This window comes from Somniosus microcephalus, chromosome 1 (genome assembly GCF_052327205.1).
Source record: "Somniosus microcephalus isolate GS21.2 chromosome 1, FLI_Smic_1.0, whole genome shotgun sequence".
NCBI classification, from domain to species: Eukaryota; Metazoa; Chordata; class Chondrichthyes; order Squaliformes; family Somniosidae; genus Somniosus; species Somniosus microcephalus.
Window position 1 is genome coordinate 431,403,016 of NC_140987.1, and position 21,488 is coordinate 431,424,503.

The following is a 21,488-nucleotide window of genomic DNA, read 5'->3' on the forward strand; positions in this document are numbered from 1 at the left end:
GCTAAGACAACGCAAGCTACTTTTGAGATCCTCCTTGCAGGAGAACAGAGAGTTGGTCGCCTGTCCACCCATTCACTCGCTGTGAATCCCATCTACAATGACCACCAAAGGGGAAGATTCAAGATGTTTGGTTTGCAAAGAGTTTGGATACTATTGGAAGTACCATCTATAAACTAAGTATCCTCAACTTAAGTCCTGATAGATAGATAGAATACTGTTAAGAGGTGTAGGGGCTTCTGTTTTCTGGACAAGTATCCTCTGAGAAATCCTTCCAGTACTATACTTTTTTTAATAACACACTAATGTACAAGTACACTTTCCTATAGGACCCTAATGTATATGAAATGTGAAGCTTTTCAAATGAACATCTTGATCACATTCAACCTAAAACCTCTCTCTTAGTTGATCACCACAGTAGATCTTGGCAAAATATCTAGAGGGGAGATGAGAACGTTTTCATTCCGAGAGTTGTCGGAACCTGGAACGCTCTACCTGAAAAGGTGGTGGAAGCTGATTCCATAAATAATTTTAAAAGGGAGTTGGACGGGTACTCAAGGATGAGGAACTTGCAGGATTACGGACAAAAAGCGGGGATGTGGGACAAGCACGGCTGCTCTTTCACAGACATGACGGGCCAAATGGCCTCCTTCTGTGCTGTAAGTTTCTGTGATTCTATGAACTAAGGTAAAACTAGCTTTAGGAAAGTGGTACTGAATTTAAGGTGATTGCCAAAAGAACCAGAGGCGAAATGAGGAAGAACACTTTTACACGAGTGGCTATTTGGAATGAACTGCCCGATAAGGTGGTGGATACAGATTCAAAGGGGAATTGGATAGATAACTGAAGGAGAAAAAATTGCAGGGGTATGGGGAAAGAGTGAGGGAGTGAGACTAACGTGATTGCTCTTTGTGAGAGCTGGCGCAGACTCGATGGGCCGAATGGCCTCCTTCTGTGCTGTACTATTCTATGATTCTATGAATTTGGCCAAGAATATCAAGCTGTGAGTTGGGCCCCATCACACAACAATTTCATTAGTCAGGGAAAGAGGCACAGCAATTCAAAAATGTTAACTTACCTGGAGCTCCAGGAGCTCCGGGACGGCCTGAGACTCCTTGCACACCTTTGTCACCTAGATACCCTGGGGGACCAAATCCTGGTGCGCCCGTAGGGCCTCTCTCTCCTGGAAATCCCAGTGGACCTGGATCACCTGGTGGTCCTCTTCCACCTTTGAAGGCCAGGCCACCCTGAAAAAATTCCATGCACCCATTATTAAAGAGGTGGGGTGTAAACTGATCGCATTCCACAAAGACACAGATCTGAACATTCATTTATTTGGAATAAAAACACACAAACAAGGGCTTTTCATTCATACCATTTTTTTCCTAAATGCTAAAATCCAGAAAGATCTGACCTTTATGTTGAGTGGCCGGATGGAAAATCAACAATCATACCAATCTGCAAGTTATTGGCCCAGAAATTCGGGTCGGGGGCTTCCCGCGGATGCAAGCCCCCGATCTGCACTTAACTAGCGCGCCGGCCGTTGAGCTGTGGGGCCCCGTGGAATTCCGATCCGGGGCCTGGTCCAGCTGCCGGCGCACAGTGCTTGCGTATCCCAGGGGCGCAGTTAGTTCGATGCATCCCCTGGGATCACGTGGGCCATGGGCAGCCAATCAGAGCAGGGAAAAGCCCATTCATAAGTCTGACAGGAAGAGCTGTCAAGACTTATAAATACTATGGCCCCAAAATAGCACTAAACATTCAAATAATTTTTTTTTTAAATCACATTTTTTAAATAAACTATAAATTACATGAAATAACTATTTTAAACAATAATTTAAATTTTTGAAAAAAATAATTTTATATTCTAACAGGGCTAAAAATAAACTTACCTTGCTTTAAAGTATTTAAAAATAATAAACTTGTGGAATTTTAATTTTTTTTTTAATTAATTCATCACTTACCTTGTAAAAAGCAGGCCTTACGCCTGCTTTTTATATTTCTAAATCCTGCAGGCTTACGATCCCGGAGAAACCTGTAAAAAAAAACTAAGTTTGATGTGCACGCGCATCCTCCCCCACGCACGCGTTCGACCTCTGAACCTCTTCGTTCAGAGGAACGGAAGTGCCGGTTTCCCGTGCATGCGCAGTGCATGCAGGAAACTGGCAATTCCATTTGGCCTACGGGTGAGTACCCAGTGTGCACTCACCCATGGAGACCCGAATTTCTGGGCCATTATACCTTCCAGCCCAATGTTACCAGACAATTAAAAAAATTCTGTATTAAGCTGCAATTTATACATTGGCTTTTATGGTAGGTGCTTATCAAAGAAAAGACTTACAATTGACAGGCTTTCCAGGCTAAGAGCCCAATGAACAAAGGCCATCCTAAACCAGGTATGGCATATCATGTCTCTAATCCATGGTCCCTTGTGATTCCCAAAACATCCCGGCCTAGAAATTCAGTGGGCTGCGCCACCAGTTAGCGCCTAAATAGGGCACTCAGTGGCTTTAGCGCCACTGGCCATGCCTACCGCGATATTTAGCGGGGCGCTAATGGCGGCGTTAGCCTGTAGCGCTGCGCTGCCACCGATGACATCATCGGTGTGCGCAGCGCCCCGCTACTGCCCCAATCGCGATATTTGGTAGTGCCCGCCTCTGCAACGCTGTTCGCAAATCGCGCCCGGTTCACGGGGCCTACCTGTGGCGGTAGTGGCGCAAATTAAGGTGGAGGTGCGGGGCGGCCATTTTTTTCGGTGGCCGCCTGCCAGCACCTCCGTCCCCGGCCTCCTGATCCCCCCCCCCCACCCCGGGCAGTGCTGGCTGTGTCCCGAAAGCCCGGCACTTCTCCTAGGTGCGAGGCTCTTTTGCCGGCACTCGCGATCGGCCATCGCGCTGGTGCAGGCCCCTCCCCCTTAAGAAGGGGAGGAAGGCCTGCGGTGCCGCAGCGCGCCGTGCCGCAGCGTGTGGCGCTGCGGCACATTGCGCTGCGATATTCAGTTTCAGCGCCCCAAGAGGGACGCGGGGCGCCTCGAGCAGCGCCCTGCCTCCCTCTTGGGGCGCTCAAGCTGAATTTCCGGTGGGTGCAACGGCTCCGATCGCAGCGGTAATTCCGGCGCCCAGGCGAGCTTAGTGCCCCGTTTGGGGCTCCACCGAATTTCTAGGCCCCCGTCTTTCAGAAGCTGCTCCATAATCTAATTTGAATTTACCACAGTTCTCTGTAGCCCCCTCAAAATAATAAGCTTCTTATCTCACCATTTTAGCTTGTCCCTACAACTTGCTCTATTACTTAGTTAAGAGAGTGGTCAGACAACTTGTTCTCCGGCATTTACCGATGCTACTGGGTATTACAATTTACTTGATGTTGTGTATGTAATAGGTATGTTACTTTAAACCTATGGCCAGGGCAGCACTACTTTGTAGGGCGTAGTGATACCGTAGTACCACTCCTGGCCATAGGGGTATAAATAGTACTGTGGGTACTGATCTCCCCTCAGTTTCCCGCCTGTTGGTACTAAGTAAAGACCTACGTTGAATCTTCCAAGCTGTCTCGTCATTATTGCATTAAGTATAGACACATACTTTATACTGGCGACGAGTAAGGTTCGAACTCATCAGTACACGGTGCAACAAAGGAACGGTAGCAGTACGGAGCGAGAAGGAGAGAGGCTTCTTACCAGCCAGACTGCAGAGTCCAGCGTCGACCGAAGGAGGCCGCCCAGCACTCCGGGTTCGGGAGGAGCGGCAGCAACGGAGCGAGAGAGAGAGGTTTCCAGCGGCGGCTGCGGCAGCTGAGAGAAGAGGCTGAACGGGCGCGCCAGCCACGGGGCAAAAGTCCACCCAGGGCCAGGTAAACTGAAATCCTTCCCGGGGAACGGGAGCTGCAAGGACCAAAAATAACGACGCTGGAGAGAGGTCGTTGACAGCAGAGGGAGAAAAGGCGGGAAAAACGCCATCTAGTGGAGAAAGCGAGAAAAGTTTTTTTTTTCTCTTCAAAAGTTTAAAATGGCTAAAGAAGGTTGTTTGTCAGCATTTGTTGAGGACACAGAAGAGTGGGATGCCTATATCGAAAAGCATGAACTTTATTGGATAGTAAACAAGGTGGAAGATGACCAAAAGGTAGCAACCTTATTAAATTTTATGGGGGCAAAAACATACGGTCTGCTGAGGAATCTTCTTACTCCAGACAAGCCAGCAGACAAAACGTACGCCCAAATTGTTGATACGTTAAGGGAACATTTAAACCCTAAGCCACCATTTATAGCGGAAAGGTACCGCTTCTACAGACGCGACCAAAGGAATGATGAGTCGCAGGCAGCCTATTTAGCTGAGCTCAGAAGGTTGTCCAAACATTGCCAGTTTGGAGCCATATTGGCGGACGCGATCAGAGACAGATTTGTCTGTGGCATGTTAAATGAGAATACACGTAAACGGTTGCTAGCCAAGAAACAGCTCAGCCTAGATCAGGCGATTGAAATAGCATCGGTCCACGAAGCAGCAGCACAGGGTGCTGTTCAAATACGACATAACACAACCGGCTATGACGCCCATGAGGTGACATTTCACAAAGGTAAATGCTACCGTTGTGGCAAAACCACCCACGACCAAAGTAATTGTTGGTTTTGTGATAAAATATGCCGGCAGTGTGGGAAAAAGGGGCATATAGCGAAAGTTTGTCGGTCTGGTACGAAACCCAATTGTGGGGGCAATCCGAGCAGTACCAAGGCAAGGACAAAAATACATAAGATGTCTGACAGTAGCTCAGACGAGTCACAGGAAGGCACAAAAGCAGAGCCTAAAGGTCTGGGATGTCTCAAGTTATATGGTGTAGACAAAACGGAGGACCACAGCGCAATGTGGGTTAAAATGAAGGTAGCAGGCGTCGAAGTTAATATGGAGCTGGACACGGGTTCAGCCCTATCAGTAATTAATGAACAAGATTATAACAGGCTGTTCAAACGCATTCCCTTAAAGGATACGGAAATTAAATTAAAAACTTATACGGGACAAAAAGTTTACCCGAAGGGAAAAATGCAAGTAACAGTTAAATACAACGGCAGAAAAGTGCCAGGACTTTATTTATACGTCCTACCAAACGGTGGACCACCACTTTTGGGTAGGGAATGGATAAGAAAAATCCATTTCGACTGGAAGTCGATACACGAGTTAAAAGTAGAGACCACCACGGATGATACAACCATTACAAGCAGGCTGTCGAAACTATTGGCAAAAATGCCAGAGGTGTTCCAACAAGGGCTGGGGACCTTAAAGGACATTAGAGCAAAAATATCTATTGTTCAAGACGCAAACCCCAAGTTTTGTAAGGCCAGACCGGTGCCTTATGCCATTCGGCCAGCGGTGGAAGCAGAACTGGATGCCTTAGAGAGTGCAGGTGTCCTTACAAAGATTGAGTGGAGCGAGTGGGCCACGCCCATCGTCCCAGTTATAAAGAAATCTGCAAATGACACACCGGGGGAACCAAAGAAGGTTCGCATTTGCGGGGATTTTAAGATAACTATTAACCCAGTCCTGCACACGGTACAGTATCCGCTGCCGCGGATAGAGGACATGTTCGCATCGTTAGCTGGGGGTAGACACTTTACGAAGATTGACCTTTGTCAAGCTTATTTACAGATGGAGGTGGAGCAGGACTCGAAAAAGCTCCTAACGATTAACACACACAAGGGATTGTACCAGTACAATCGCCTGGTATTTGGTGTGGCGTCCGCCCCGGCAATATGGCAGAGGACCATGGAACAGGTCCTACAGGGCATTCCAGGAATGCAATGCTACCTGGATGACATCCTGGTGACAGGACAAACAGATAACGACCACCTCGCTAACCTGGAGCGAGTACTTCTGCGGTTACAACAATACGGACTCAGGGCGAACAAGCAGAAATGTGAGTTTTTCCAGGAACGTATCTCATACTGTGGTCACATTATAGACAAGGAAGGCCTGCATAAGTCCCCGGAAAAGATCGAGGCAGTAGTGAAGGCCCCGCCCCCTGAGAATGTATCTCAGTTACGATCATTCTTAGGCCTTATAAACTATTACCATAAGTTCCTCCCGAACTTATCGTCCATTTTACATCCACTAAATTCATTGCTGCAAAAGGGAGTCTCCTGGAATTGGGACGAAGCGTGTGAGGCTGCTTTTAAAAAGGGTAAACAACTCATTACATCAAAGGAAGTGCTCGCACACTTTGACCCAAAAATGCCAATGAGGTTGGCATGTGACGCCTCCCCGTACGGTATAGGGGCAGTGTTGGCACACAAATTTCCCAACGGGACAGAGAGGCCAATAGCATTTGCCTCAAGGTCGTTAACTACAGCCGAAAGAAACTATGCGCAAATCGACAGGGAGGCCCTCAGTCTGGTGTGGGGTGTAAAAGAATTCCACCACTACCTGCATGGGCAACGTTTCACACTACTGACGGATCATCAACCGTTGGTGTCGATATTTAATCCAACAAAAGGGGTGCCCCTGATGACGGCCCAAAGGCTACAGAGATGGTCACTGTTCTTAGGAGCACACCAGTACCTTATCGAATATAAGGGTACCAAACAGCATGGCAATGCGGATGGCCTGTCGCGGCTACCCTTGCCTGCCGAGATCGAAGAGATAGTACAGGACCCCGTGGAAATATATCATACGGCTGTTGTGGAACACTTGCCCATCACCAGCCAATGTATCGAGCGGGAAACACGGAACGACCCGACATTGGCAAGGGTTTACGAATTAACCGTGAAAGGCTGGCCGGCGCAGAGTGACGCATCATTGCCGGCGTTTTCGGCAAGGAAGGACCAGTTGTCCGTCTGCCGGGGCACATTGATGTGCGGAGCCAGGGTGGTGGTCCCTCAAAAATTACAACATAAAGTGTTGCAGGACTTACATGAAGGTCATCTGGGGGGTGTCAAAATGAAAAGCCTCACCAGAGCCTACGTCTGGTGGCCCGGCATTGACAGGGACATTGAGGAAGTAGCAAAAGCGTGCCAAGGGTGCCAGATGGTACAGAACGTACCACCACAAGCCCCACTACATCCGTGGGAGTGGCCCTCAACGCCGTGGCAAAGGATCCACGTGGACTTCGCTGGCCCCTTCCTGGATGCGATGTTCCTTATTGTAGTGGACGCCCATTCAAAATGGCCGGAGGTCGTAAAGATGTCATCAACGACAGCCGAAAAGACGGTCGCAGTCTTAAGGACCATTTTTGCCCGAAACGGGGTGCCCGAGCAAGTCTGTTCGGACAATGGGCCACAATTTGTGGCAGAAGAATTTCAAGCATTCCTAAAAAGGAATGGAGTGCGACATTATACGTCCGCACCATATCATCCAGCTACAAATGGGCTGGCAGAGCAATTTGTACAGACTTTTAAAAAGGCCATCAAGGCGATGGGGGAGGAAAGGTTGCCACTACAACACAAGGTGGACAACTTCCTATTCGCATACCGTAATGCTGCACATGCGGTGACCAACCAGGCCCCCGCCATCATGTTCTTTAATAGAAGGTTAAGGTCTCGCCTTGAATTGCTCAGACCAAACATTCGGAGAGATGTGGAAAACCGAGTATTTCGTAGGGCTCCTGACAGACACACACGGAGCTTCGAGGTGGGGCAGCAAGTGTTGGCCCGTGATTATAGGAATGAAAAGTGGCGGTCTGGTACGATAAAGGCCCGCCAGGGACCCTTGATGTACACAGTTGAGACAGGGGAAGGCATAATCAGACGACATGCTGATCAACTTGTGGAGTCCAGAAACCCAACTGATTCACTACCTCAAACGTCTCAGCACATTGTTACAGCGGAATCACGGCCCAGCTCGTCGTTACAGAGGTCTCAGGATCGTGAGGAGTTCAGCACTCCAGTGATCTCCACGGCACAGGATGTGCCATCAGACACCGACGAGTCCAGCGATGAAGGGGTGACGGAAGTACCGCCGCCTACACCGAGACCGACTAGAGAAAGACGTTATCCTAGTCGAGGCAGGAGGCCTCCTCAGAGACTGAATCTATAACATGTTTCTGTTTATATATATATAAGTAGACAACTCTTGATGTAAATATGTTATGTATATTGTGTTACCAAATGTTATTAGCCCTAGTTATGGGGCATCTATTGACTTAATTGCACGGGTACGTTTTAATTAAAAGGGGAGGAATGTTGTGTATGTAATAGGTATGTTACTTTAAACCTATGGCCAGGGCAGCACTACTTTGTAGGGCGTAGTGATACCGTAGTACCACTCCTGGCCATAGGGGTATAAATAGTACTGTGGGTACTGATCTCCCCTCAGTTTCCCGCCTGTTGGTATTAAGTAAAGACCTACGTTGAATCTTCCAAGCTGTCTCGTCATTATTGCATTAAGTATAGACACATACTTTATACTTGACATCTGATGCCGGGTTGAGTCAACAGAGATCAAACATTCACCAGCACAAACCTGTTTCCCCATTATATGTTGCTATGTTAACCATTTAAAATGACACAGTTAGATAAATGCATTCCTTAGCTCTGCCTTTTGACATACATGCTACAATCATCTGGGGACTCATGTTCTCTAGCAACCAGGTTAAGGACTTTGCAGAAGTCCTTTTATTTCCAAGGCATTGTTCTCTACTTGAGGAGCACCCTCAAAATGGTTGTCCTTTGGTTATGGTCATTCGGTTGTGGTTGTTGTTATTGATATTGTTGTTGACACATGGGACAGAGATTTCTCCCTCCCTTGCTTATGTCAGTGTTTGGTTTGGATTAAAATGTAGTAAAAAGTACTGCATACCTTCATTTGCAACTCTTCCCTTGGCGCTTTTTCAAATGCTGCACCATAAACTGAGACGTTGACTTGCCTGACTTGATTCATTGGGCTGAATCTTAACTCCCAAAAACAGGTGGGTTGGGCTTGGGTCAGAGGTTAAAATTCAAAAAATCTGAAACAGGAACTCAACCCATCTCGAACCCCCCCCCCAACTTCCGGTTTAACGGAGACAGGACAAGGGGGGGGTGACCAATCCACGCGCAGGAGGCGGGTTGGTCATTTAAATATTATAATGAGGCCACGTGCCTTCATTTTAACAGTGATTCTATTTTTAACCACAAGCGATCGGGTTTCCCAGGCCTTGGGAAACCTGGCAGGTGAAAGGAGGCGAGAAGGGCTGAATCCATGAGGTAAGTGCCTTTACAGCACCGCTTGTGGGTCAGCAGGAGCAGGAGTGCTACCTTCAGGCCCAACAAGCTACCCAATAAACACCCCCCACCCTGCCACAATCTGTCTGCTCCCCACCATCGGACCCCCAGACCACGATCGGAATCCCCTCCTCGCGATCGGAATCCCCACCCCCCACCCCATGATAGGAACCACCCCCCATGATCTCTCCCACCTCTCCCACTAGACCTACTCGACTGCAGCCTTGTGCCGTAGGCTTTCCCGCCGGACAGGCCTCCAGCCTATCAATCAGGCTGGCTGTGGGCGGGAATCTTACAGAAATTTTTTTAAAGATGTGCTGCAGTTAAAAACTGCAGGATGTTCGGGAAACCGGACTTCCGGGTTACTTGGCCTCAAAACAGCCCCAACCGGGCTAAAACCCAGGCCATGGAATTAGTGTGGGGGTTAGTGCGCTCAAACAAAAAAAGAGATCAAAACGGACCAATCGATACTTTGGCTAACACAGGTTCAAAACGGAACCTGCTGCCTCAGAAGTGTATAAGAATGTCAAGGTAGCTCTTAGGCTGGCAGATCCTTAACAGAGTTCCTTCCCTTTGCAACTCTATCCTTGTCTGTCCATTGCCCTTTCTCCCCCAATCTCCTCTCTTCTATACTTTAAGATTTCGTGGCCCTAATAGTGTGTGCAGTTCAGTCCCAGCCACACGTTCAAGCTACAAGTTTAAAGCTACCTGTGCAGAGCACATTTGCCATCCCCTGACCCTGCTTTGTTCTTTATTCTCACTGGGCCCTTTTCAACAGCTGGAACGCTGATCAAATTTGACTGCCCAGCCTCCTGGCTGCCTCGTCCGTCAGAACTACGCTGCTCTGTTGGACTACACTGTCAGACTCAGCTGCTGTGACTCTGCTCTGCTACTCAGTCACCAAGTTTTAAAGGTACAGGAAACTTTGGTTTATCCGGAGGTTGTATGTCCGGAAACCTCGATCTAACGGCAGAAATCAGCAGCCATTTTGGTTAGGTTTTTTTTCTTCTCCTAGCATTTTTTTTAACAGTCAGGCTCTGGAAAGCGTCTCTGTAGCTTAGCAACAGCTTCAGAGATGCTTCCAAGGTACGGGCCGAGTGTTTACAAGCTGTTGCTAAGCAACGGTGTTTGTTGTCAGATACGGAGATGAAAACCTCCATATCCTTCAACATTAGCGCTGGTCTATCCGGAAGTTTTGATAGATCGGCAGCAGCTCGGTCCCGTCGGTGCCGGATATCGTGAAGTTTCCTGTACCCACTTCTAACCTACAGCCCACCCTCCACCTGTCGTAGTTACCCGCTGAGCTTCTAACCGTGCTTCAATGCACTGCTGGTTTCTCAGCTTTATTTTGCTGCGATGCCGAAGCGGGGGCAGGTCCAGTCCTGCTCTTCCCGGCTCCACAATAGATCAACGTTTAAAACATTTCTGGCCGTTGTCCGATCGGAACACCAGTCCATGTGGGAGGAGCGTTCACCATCGCAAGCTCCGCTCATGTGTCCCTTAAAATTACAACGGAGATCCTAACTACATCACTAGGACCCCCTATTTGCATGGGAAAGAGGCATCCCGCTTGTTTCAGGCAGGGGCTTCGGCCACCCAGCCTGGTGGGCCTCTGCGAAAGTTACAGCGCTCCAATTGTTAGGGGCGGTAAGGCCACAAAAACACCATCTTTAGGCTCTTACCACTCCATTAACACCAATCTTCCCCAAGTGAAAATCAGCCCATCATTATCGCAAGAGTCATTCCATGGATTTATGGGATGCAGAGTTCTCCAATTTAGGTTGTTGTATGTATTCAGAGTAGCATGACACCAGCTCCAGATAGACCTTCGGCAACCTTTTTACCTTTTATTTACAGACACACAATGCAATCACATGAATTATGCCAGTTGCCTTATTACATCACTTAGAAGCTTCTCTTCTTCTTCTCCTTCTTCTTAGGCAGTCCCTCGGAACCGAGGATGACTTGCTTCCACATTAAACATGAGTTCGCAGGTAGCTGATTAGTCCAATGCGGGACCTACAGTCTCTGTCACAGGTGGGGCAGACGGTGGTTGAAGGGGCGGGTGGGTGGGGTGCTTGGGTTGATGTGCGCTGCCTGCGCTTGGCTTCCGCTTGCTCCCAGCGAAGAGACTCGAGGTGTTCGGTGCCTTCCCGGATGCTTCTCCTCCACTTTGTGCGGTCTTGGGCCAGGGATTCCCAGGTGTCGGTGGTGGGGGTGTTACACTTTTTCAAGGAGGCTTTGAGGGTGTCCTTGAAGCGTTTCCTCTGCCCACCTGGGGCTCTCTTGCCGTGCCGGAGCTCCAAGTAGAGTGCTTGTTTTGGGAGTCTCGTATCGGGCATGCGGACAATGCGACTCGTCCATCTGATCGAGCGTGGTCAGAGCTTCGATGCTGGGGATGTTGGCCTGAGCAAAAACACGGACGTTAGTGCGCCTATCCTGCCAATGGATTTGCAGGATCTTGCGGAGGCAGCGTTGGTGGTACCTCTCCAGTGCTTTGAGGGTGTACTTAGAAGCAGCTGTGAAAAAAACACGCAGCACTTTCCGCTCTCTCTCCACTCATCTCTCTATTAAGAATTTACCAAACACATTTTGATGACAATAGAGCCCTTTAATCCAAAGCCCGAGGCATCTTCTGGGGGCAACTCTTTGAACTTATACGGCCATATGAAATTGGTGGTCAGGAAACGACCAGCTGATCCACCAAGCCTGCTCACACTGTGGGGGCTGGAGCACCATCACTAAATACTTCTTACCTCCGCCCGACCGCCCCCTTCCCCACACTCCCCTCCTGCAGCCATGTAATCTCCTGGGAGAGGCAAAAAAACGAGAAAAACACCCATGACCAATAAGGGAAAAAGTACTCAGCCAATCGAAACTATTCCAGGAGATCACATGGACTAAGTCTATAACTTCATTTACCTTCGAGATGACGCGACCTCTGCCCCAGTCAAGAACCGCTCCAGCTCCCTCTTGAAGGCATAGAGAGAGTCAGCATCCACCACACCACCAGAGGGTCACTACTCCCTCAAAAAGAACTTCCCAAAGTCTATTCCTACTCTTACATAGTTTAAAATTGTGTCCCCTGTTCTTCCCCAATCTGTTAAACTGGCCTAATCTATCAATAGGGACACCATTCATCCTTCAGTTATTTTTAAAGACCTCTATCAGGTTACCTCATCATCTATGCTGGTCTAAAGTAAATAGACCAAGGCCCTTGAGCCTTTGAGTAGCTGAGGTTCTTTAAGCTAGGAATCATTTTTGTAGCTCTCCTGTGGACCGTTTCCAAGGCCTCTATATCACCCACCATGTGGGAGGACCAAAACTGGACACAGTCAAAAATACCCAGTTATCTTCCCCCAAAACAACACGTCCATTAAATTTAAAAAAACACAACGGGGTCGATTTTTGTGGAGCCGTCAGGCGGGGTTTCAGGCGTGTGGGGGGAAATCCCGAATTCGGGGGTCCCGACACCATCCCGCCCAAAACCACGCTCCACGCAACTTTCAGAGGCGGCGGGTACCCGCCCCGCACTGGGACCTGCCGAAACCAGGCGGGAAGGGATTAGTGCCAATTAACTGCCTGTTAACAGGTAGTTAACAGGCAGTTTTTAGCTAATCCCTATTTTGAGGGGTTTCGTGTGGGATTTCCGACGGCTCCAAACCACGCCAGGTTAGAGCAGGCGGGCCGTCGGGTTGAAGGAGTTGGAGGGGTCGCAATGTCGGTGTTCAGGTGAGTGATGGGTGCATGAGTGCAAAGGTAAGTGTGTTTGGTGTGTCTAAAGTGTGTAAAGAACTTTTACTTACCTGTACTTACCTTAACAGCCTTTCTTCCTGCAGGTGTCGGGAGCCCATCACTCAGCCGGCACTTAAAGCTGAACGGCTGCGATCTGTGAAAAGTGACAGCCTTCAGCTTTGAGTGCCGGTGTGAGTTCGAACTGAGTCTGTGCAGAAGGACTCATGTTAGAACTCGGACTGTCAGTGTTTCACAGCTTCAAACAGCTGTGAAACACTGATATTTCATCTGTCAAGAACTCTTGACAGATGAAATTGCAGTCTGTGACGTCACCTGTTGCCGGGTGGCCCTTAATTGGCCTGCTGAGCCCGCTGGGTGGGCTCAACAAGGTCAATCAAGGGAAAATCGCGCGGATTGGCTGGACGTCGAAGTAGGCGGGTCTAAAACCCGAAAGTTGTAGTCCCGCCTTCTTCCCGACAGCTTCAGGAAAATCGACCCCAACATGTCCATTTTTACCTGCTTTCATTTAGCATTCTGTACAAGGGTAGAAGAGAGATTACTTACAGGTACACCCTTTTGACCTGGCGAGCCTGGTATTCCATCTCTTCCCGGAGTGCCATCTAATCCTGGAAGTCCTGGGGGTCCTGGGAAACCAGAGCTACCTCGATCACCTTTCACACCCGGATAACCAAAGCCATCTCCTCGGTCACCTTTTGAGCCAGAGGATCCTGGATTACCTGGACGGCCTGGCGACCCCTAGAAGTGAGGAAAACAGAAATTTCTGGCTGTGATGTAGGATACTTTCATGTGCCCAGAACTGGAGAACGGTCTTTAAAGGCCAGAAAGTTATTAATGCAAAACTTCAGTTCTTAAAAATCTATAAAATTGAATTAAAGAAATACAAGACATGTATCAAAGATTAAAATCCAGAAAACCAAGGGAGAAACAGAGTACAGGAAACTTTCTTTTATCCGGCATGGACGGGACCGACGTGGTGCTGGTTCATCAAAAATTCTGGCTAACCGAACGCTATAGTAAAAGATACGGAGCTGAGAGCTCCGTATAAAGCAACAAACCCTGTTGCTTAGCAACAGGTTCAAAACAATGGCCACAAGTTGCAAGCGTCTCTGTAGCTTAGCAACAGCTGCAGCCACACCCTTGCACAGCAACACATGGAGCAAGGCAAGTAATAAAAGTTACCTGAACCTACTCCTGAATTTTGCCGGTTAACCGACATTTCCGGTTATTTAGGGGCCGGTTAATCGAAAGTTTCCTGTATATGCAATGGGCAAATGTGTAAACCCCTTTATTACATTTGAGGACATACTACGTTTATTTATCTGCCTATATTTCTCTTGCTTTCCCTGGGGGTAATTTCGGCAATGGGATCAGCCTCCTGATTTACACCCTGCCTGATCTTACCGCTGTAGTCAGTGAAGTTACTATTTAAACTCTCCTGGGAGAATGTTTGGTAGTATCCTTTATCATGACAAGTACTTACAGGTAATCCCAAAGTTCCAATTTGACCAGGTAGTCCTCGATCTCCTTTCATTCCAGGCAATCCTGGTTGACCTAAAACCCACAAAGTAACAAAATGAAAATCTCACTTTAGTTTTGTTTAAAGTAAGTGGTGCATGTGGATTAGCAGCATGACAACTTTCAGAGTCTTCAGAAACACAGGTGAGATCACACAGGGCAAACGGTAATCTGAACAAAACGTTTGTCTCGTCAGCTAGGAAGTTAACAGAATTCAAGTAATGTTGAAGAAACATTCCAGGCTGGAATTCACCAAGCTCCATAAGATCCCTGTACACAGTCTCCTATTGGTTGCTAAAGGACCATCCCAGGTGCTCTTTGCATGGAGTGCTCATCAGTGGCTCCTCATATTGAACCCATCCGGAGATATTATGCTGAAAGTGGGCGTGTGACGTGCCAATCCCTTGGAATCACTTTCCTGCCAACTGGAGCGACAAGAGATGATGATGTGTAAAGCGAGCAAAACCACCATCATGTGTGAGATGGCTTTCAGAAGGCATCCACTGTGGATGCGCATTCCACATGGAATACCAGCATGGAGACGACGAGAAACATTTCGGCAATTTAAGCTGTTTTTACATTGGTTCCGTGCAGAGTTACTGCCACCCCACACAGCCGGCAAGCTTGTCAGATTCGCTTAAGCCAACCTCTGGGAAGACTGAAATTTAAAAAAAACAGTTTGAACATTTTTTCTTGAACCCAAGGTGAAGGAGCACAGCCCATAGTGCAGGACGTGACCATAGCTGAGAAGAACAGGAGCGGAGACAGGGCAGATCAAGAAGTAATGGTTGGGTGATACCAAGCTTAGGCTTCAAAAGGCTGTAGATGGTAGGAGGAAGGAAAAACTGAAATACGTAAGGAGTTCTAGGCTGTGGAAAGAATAGTTAGGGCAAATGATCAGTCTCAATTTTAACACAGTAGGAATGCAGGGAGGAGGAAGGGCATATAGGGCGGTGTATTTAGCGCGTAGAAGGAACAAGGAGAAAAGTTCAGATGATGAATGGTGATGGTAGTATTGACTCAGACTGACTGAATTACATGCATGAGTTCACCTTTAAATAATCCTTGTGTCAGTATTCTGTACACAAGTTAGCCAATGCACAGCCTAATAGCATAAACTCCTCGAGGCCCTGATGTCCTACCTGGAATACCGTGCGGTCCGGGAGGTCCTGGCACACCAGGAAAACGATCGCCAGTATCTAAACAGTTAATGCAGGTGTCTCCCCTATCACCTACAAATTCAAAGGTAGAAAAAAAAGTATTGATAATGTGAAAACACTCTTTAAACCACTGTTTTGACTCTTGAAAACCCTCCTCCAGGTCATGCATCATTCTCCAAGGTGAGTCCATTTACTGTCTATGGCCTCATCGAGTGAACATTTCCCAACAGTTCTGTTACTAGCGTTTCAGTAAAGCGGAAATGGTGGGCATGTGATAGTTCAGTTGAACTACGAAAAATACCCAGCAGTACAATTAGAGATTCTGGCCAAGATTTTCCTTACCTCGGCTGGTCCAGTGCAGCCGGGGTCGGTGGCAGGTCGTGGCCCCACTGCTGTCTCCATCCTGCTCTCAAAAATGATTTTCCATTGATAGGGGTTGTTAAGCCTGGCCAGCGCGTTTTCCAGTCCAATTACAGGAAGCGGGTCTGGTGACGTCATTCATGACGCATCATTAGCCGGTTTCCTTAAAGGGACCATGGCCAACTTTATTTTGACATTTGTGCTGTCAGTGTTCTACAGCATTGAGGTGCTGCAAACACTGACAAGCACTGCAGCGGTGCACGGCTGCACCCAGGTTCTCCCATGACTCCCTCCATATGCTTATGGAGGGAGTCACAGCACGCAGGGAGGTTCTCTTCCTTTCCGATGGGCGGAAGAGACGTCCCCAGGAGACCAACACAGCCTGGTTTCACATTGTGCAGGAGGAGACAAGCAGGGACGTGGTCAGGAGGACCTGGGTGCAGTGGCGCAAACCTTTCAATGATCTCATTAGATCACGAAACATTAGTACAAAGCCACACTCACCTTCATCATCCTGTGCCTCTCATCACATCCCCATCACTCTGCCTTCCCTACCCTACTCCTGCACATCCTTACTCACACCAACTTACCTTGCACCTCCACCCATCCCTCTCTATCTACATTATCACATCCCCATCTCACTAGTCACCCCTCACACTCACCCTCACCCGAGTGCAATCATATCAACTAACAACACACAAGGGTAGGTACTTGTGTGTTTTATTGAATGTTCATGTAAAGCTTCTGTTAATGTGATGTCAAACGTTGAAACCTTTATTTTCAACACTTTGCATTCTTGGACAGATTTGTGTGCACCTTTGGAAGTGGCTGAGTGAGTTACAGTGAATGGTGAGACATAACGGTACCCCCCGCAATGGCGATGAGTGTGAAAGGAATGGCTTGGGCATTGTAGGGATGCTTTATGGTGTTGGTGTGGGGTGGTGCCAACCTGGTGCATCATGTGGCAGCCAGGGTGAACAGCGTCAAGTGAAGCAATGTGCTCGGGTGCTGATGCCCTCTGTCCTGTGCAACATCAGGTGATTGCGGAGAAGGTTGGTGCTGTTGTTGGTTCTGTTGGTGTTGCTGGTTTTGGGGTTGACCGTTGTTGGGTTCTGAGGACTAGGGTGAGACAGTGTAAAGCGCACCCATGTTGATGGAATAGATGGCAGGTGAAGTAGAGATGACAGAAGCAATCTATCAAAGGTGAGAGAGTTCTTCCAATGAGATAAGAATGGATGGAGAATGGAAAATGAAAAGCCTGCAGAATCTGTGCTGGAAATGGACTGAGAAACAGCTTGTGGCTGAGGAAAGTGAAGATCTGTCAGGTGGGAGCTTTTACTGTATGTTTGAAACTGACAAGTAATCAGCTGGAGCAATGGCCACTGAACTCCCACCTCTGGTTGACAGCCGTGGTCCCCGAACAGCGTGGTTCCCGTGGCCATGAAGTTAAAGCCAAAAGGAAGTTAAAAAAGCCTGTTAATCATCTGTCAACTAGATGCTAATAAGTTTAATTGGGTTGCCTGCTGCTGCCTGTTGGGTCTGCTCAGTGCCGACAGACCCATCATTGGGAAAGCAGTCCCGACCCGCTAAAAAAAAAAATCAAATTTCTCACCCGACATGCCACCATCCCACCCGCTGACCCCCTGGAAAATTCCAGCCTCTGTCTGTCCAAAACTTGGGTTGCATGTGGAGGGGCATTTTGAACTATATGGTGAAGTATGTTTAGTTACTGGTGGTGGGAGCAATTTGAGGTGACATGTTAAGAGGACTTCACAAGGAGCATGCCCCACATCATTAAAGGTCATTGGCGCTGATGCACTAAAAGATGATCAAGAAGCTTGGCGATCACATCACCAACTTGAAGAGACTGGGGCCCCTGCCTTGCAGGGAATGATGGCTTGTGATTTTGTACAAAGAGCTGAGCCTGAGCTCTGTAATGTCATTAAATGTAAATAAAATGTTCAAATTTTAAATTAAAAAAATACTCCCAGTGATAACACCTGGATGAACACTAACATGAGATACTCAGTGCAAGCACAACATGGATTTAATGTTGAAGAGTTTGGCCCCCGTCACCCCTCTTTCAGGCTTAGTATCTGAACCATTTTCTAACACTGTACTTTACACGCAGATGCACAAATGATCAGCAACAATAGGCCCTGCATATGATTACGGTGGCATTTTATTTGGTGGGAGGAAGGAAAGATTTACTGTACAACATGTCCAAGTTGCGATTATTTTCCTGAATCACCCAGCCATTATATATATCTTGACATCACTGACTGTGCATCAATCGTATGGTGCAATATAACTTCTGGAAAGATGGTGTTCATCCAAACAAAAACAAATAAATGGCAATATGGAATGGGCACTCCCAGCTCGAATCACATTGCATGGTTTTGAGCTCCTTGCCATATTGCTGTCCGGCAACAGTCTGTGTATTATCCATATATACAGGAAACTTTCGATTAACAGGCCCCTAAATAACCGGAACGCTCTATCCACCGGCAAAATTCAGGAGTCGGTTCAGGTAACTTTTTTTACTTTTAGTTACTTTTTTTACTCCATTTGTTGCTGTGCAAGGGTGTAGCTGAAGCACAGGGTTTGTTGCTTTATACGGAGCTCTGAGCTCCGTATCTTTTACTATAGCGTTCGGTTATCCAGAATTGTTGATGAACCGGCAAAACGTCGGTCCCGTCCGTGCTGGATACCAGAAAGTTTCCTGTACCAGTAAACCCACAGTAATTGTGTGCATTCCATCACATAAAACATAAATCACCAATGTCTCAAGTTAGGTTCACAAGTTCTATATAGAAGATAGCTTGTCGCTTGGATACACCCCTTTATACAATTGAATACTGTGAAAAGACAACATCCTTTACAGTTAAAAAGGTTTGCGTTACTGCACTGCCAATTCCATAAGATCAGAATTTACTTTTACTACACAATATCTAACCATACAATAGCGTGACCTAATCCAGCAACGGGGGCTTACTGTGGTAGAGGCTTGCCAATCAGGACAGTGCAACATGTGACTGTGGTCTCCGAGGCACTCGCATTTAGAGAAAGTCTTACCTTTCAGTCCACTCTCTCCTGGAAAGCCGGGCGATCCTGGTGGCCCCGGTAACCCCGGCTGTCCTGGCCGGCATTGCGAACCATGACCAGGAAGTACTGGAATGAACAGATTAATTCAAAATCACCGTAGCACTGAAAACTCATCAAACAGACAGACAATGAATATATTTGACATCCAAACCTGCAGAATTTTTTTTGAATATGTGTAAAGCAACAACTTACTGCACCCTAAAACAAGCTGAGTTATAAGTAACAGCTGTGTAAACTGGTTATGAACCATCAATTATACCATCATAAAACGTATTATAAAAAGTATATAGAGGCACTGGAGAGGATGCAAAAAAGATTTACAAGGATGATAACAGAAATGCGAGGTTATACCTATCAGGAAAGGATGAACAGGTTGGGTCTATTGAAAAGAGGAGGTTGAGGGGTGACCAAATAGAGGTCTATAAAATTATGAAAGGTTTTGATAGAGTGGATACAGAATGTTTCCACTTGTGGGGAAGAGCAAAACCAAAGGCCATCAATATAAGATAGTCGCCAAGAAATGCAATAGGGAATGCAGAAGAAACTTCTTTATTCCAAGAATGGTGAGAATGTGGAACTCGCTACCACAGAGAGTAATTGAGGCGAATAGTATAGACGCATTTAAGGGGAGGCTAGATAAGCATGTGAGGGAGAAGGGAATAGAGGGTTATGCTGATAGATTTAGATGAGGAAAGACGGGAGGAGGCTCGAGTGGAGCATGGACTGGCTGGGCCGAATGGCCTGTTTCTGTGCCGTATATCCGATGTAATTAACATATATTTCAGAACCACTATTTTAGAAATAAAAGGGTCTTTAAGGTAGTTTTACAGCAGGAAGTATAATTTGACAGGTTAGCAAGTACTTAAGTGCCACCACTTTCTTTCTCCAGGTAATGTTGGGAATTGCAATGGCCCTGGAGGGTGGGTTTGACCACAAGGGTGACAGAGAAATTGCAATTTCCCACACACCCTCAGCAGCTTTATTTATGAAGTTCAACATTGTTATATCTCTGGCTCCACCTCTTGCCTTCAGGCAAGTCTAAATTGTGGCTGGATTTTGTAGTGCAGCAGGTGGTAGGTTTGATGTTCTTTTCCTTAGGCCAGTGCTATTGCACGTTACTTCAATATGTGTGCGCAAACCTTTGGCAGAAGCGCTGGTTATCTTCAGTATTTCTTGGCATGTTTTGAACAACTTGCACAGGGCTAGTCGCCCATATCTTTTTGACTTTTATTCTTCAAATGCAGCAGATGCACCATCAATAATCAATTTCTTTACCATCTGCAGTTTGCCTCGGGCTCCACCAATTCAATTTCACACATGCAACGTGTCAGCTTGGCTCAGTTGGTAGCGCTCTCAGCCCTGAGTCAGAAAGCTGTGTGTTCATGCCCCACTGCAGGACTTGAGCATATTGATCGAAGCTGACGCTTCAGTGCAGTGGTGAAGGGCGCTGCATTATTCCGAGGTGCCATGGTTCAGATGGGATGTTAAACTGAGGCCCCATCTGCCAGCTTAGGTGGATGTAAAAGGCCGCACGGCATTAGTCGACGAGTCTTTACTCAATCAACATCACCAAAAACAGTTCGGGGGGGGAAAATTGGCTCGCACCCCCGCGCCGGAAATTGAATGGTAGCACCTCAGGCAGGAGGTGGGACGCTACTGGAAACGCTCCCCCTCCCTCTTGGGGCGCTACTATTCAATATCGCGGCGCTACGTGCAACAGCGCCATGCGCATCAGCACGTAGCACCGTGGTATTACAGGCCTCCCTCCCCTGATTAAAGGGGAGGGGCCTAGTGCAGCGTGCACCAGGGAGCGGGATGCTGGGAAAGAGCCCGGCATTCAAGAGGAGTGACCGATCGCAGGGAGGCGGCAAAAAGGGGGCAGGTGCTGGCAGGCAGCCCAACAAAAAATGGCGGCCCGGCACCTGCCCTTTAAATTGCGCTGCCGCGGCTGCAAACACAGCACCCTGACCCTGTCGGACACAACGTCCGGCGGTAGGTCAGGGGGCGCAAGCAAAAAGTTTGCGGCTGGGGCGCTGCGCGCTGCGATGACGTCAACGGCGGAGGCACAGCGCCACGGGGCACTACCGGCTACCGCTAACCTCCCACTGAATTTCACGGGAGGCATTAGCGGCACCGCGCCCGGGCACTGGGTGCTTTGTGCCCTCTTGGGGCGCCAACAGGAGGCGCAAAGCAACCCAATTTCTCCCCCTTTATCTTGTCATTCATTCATTCGTTTGTCATTTGAGGGACAATGCTGTGCATAAATAGGCTACCATTTATTTTGCCTACATATAGTGACTGCACTTTAAAAGTAACTGATTAGTTGTAAGCGCCTTGGGATGTCCTGAGGGCGTATTGACACTATAGAAATATCAGCTCTTTCCTTCCCACAGGAAATGTTTCTTTGTGTTGAA

General features: G+C 47.7%; 1 protein-coding gene across 1 annotated transcript in view; it reads right to left on the reverse strand.

Moving 5' to 3' along the window:
- The window catches only part of col4a5 (collagen, type IV, alpha 5 (Alport syndrome)), a 306,253-nt gene that overhangs the window by 96,484 nt on the left and 188,281 nt on the right, over positions 1-21,488 (reverse strand). Inside the window, exons 23-27 of the mRNA XM_086000713.1 lie at positions 19,045-19,140; positions 15,592-15,681; positions 14,415-14,485; positions 13,478-13,669; positions 1,076-1,244 (exon numbers count right to left, since the gene is read on the reverse strand). Coding sequence (XP_085856839.1) covers positions 1,076-1,244; positions 13,478-13,669; positions 14,415-14,485; positions 15,592-15,681; positions 19,045-19,140 — 618 coding nt within the window. The remainder of the gene's footprint in view (positions 1-1,075; positions 1,245-13,477; positions 13,670-14,414; positions 14,486-15,591; positions 15,682-19,044; positions 19,141-21,488) is intronic.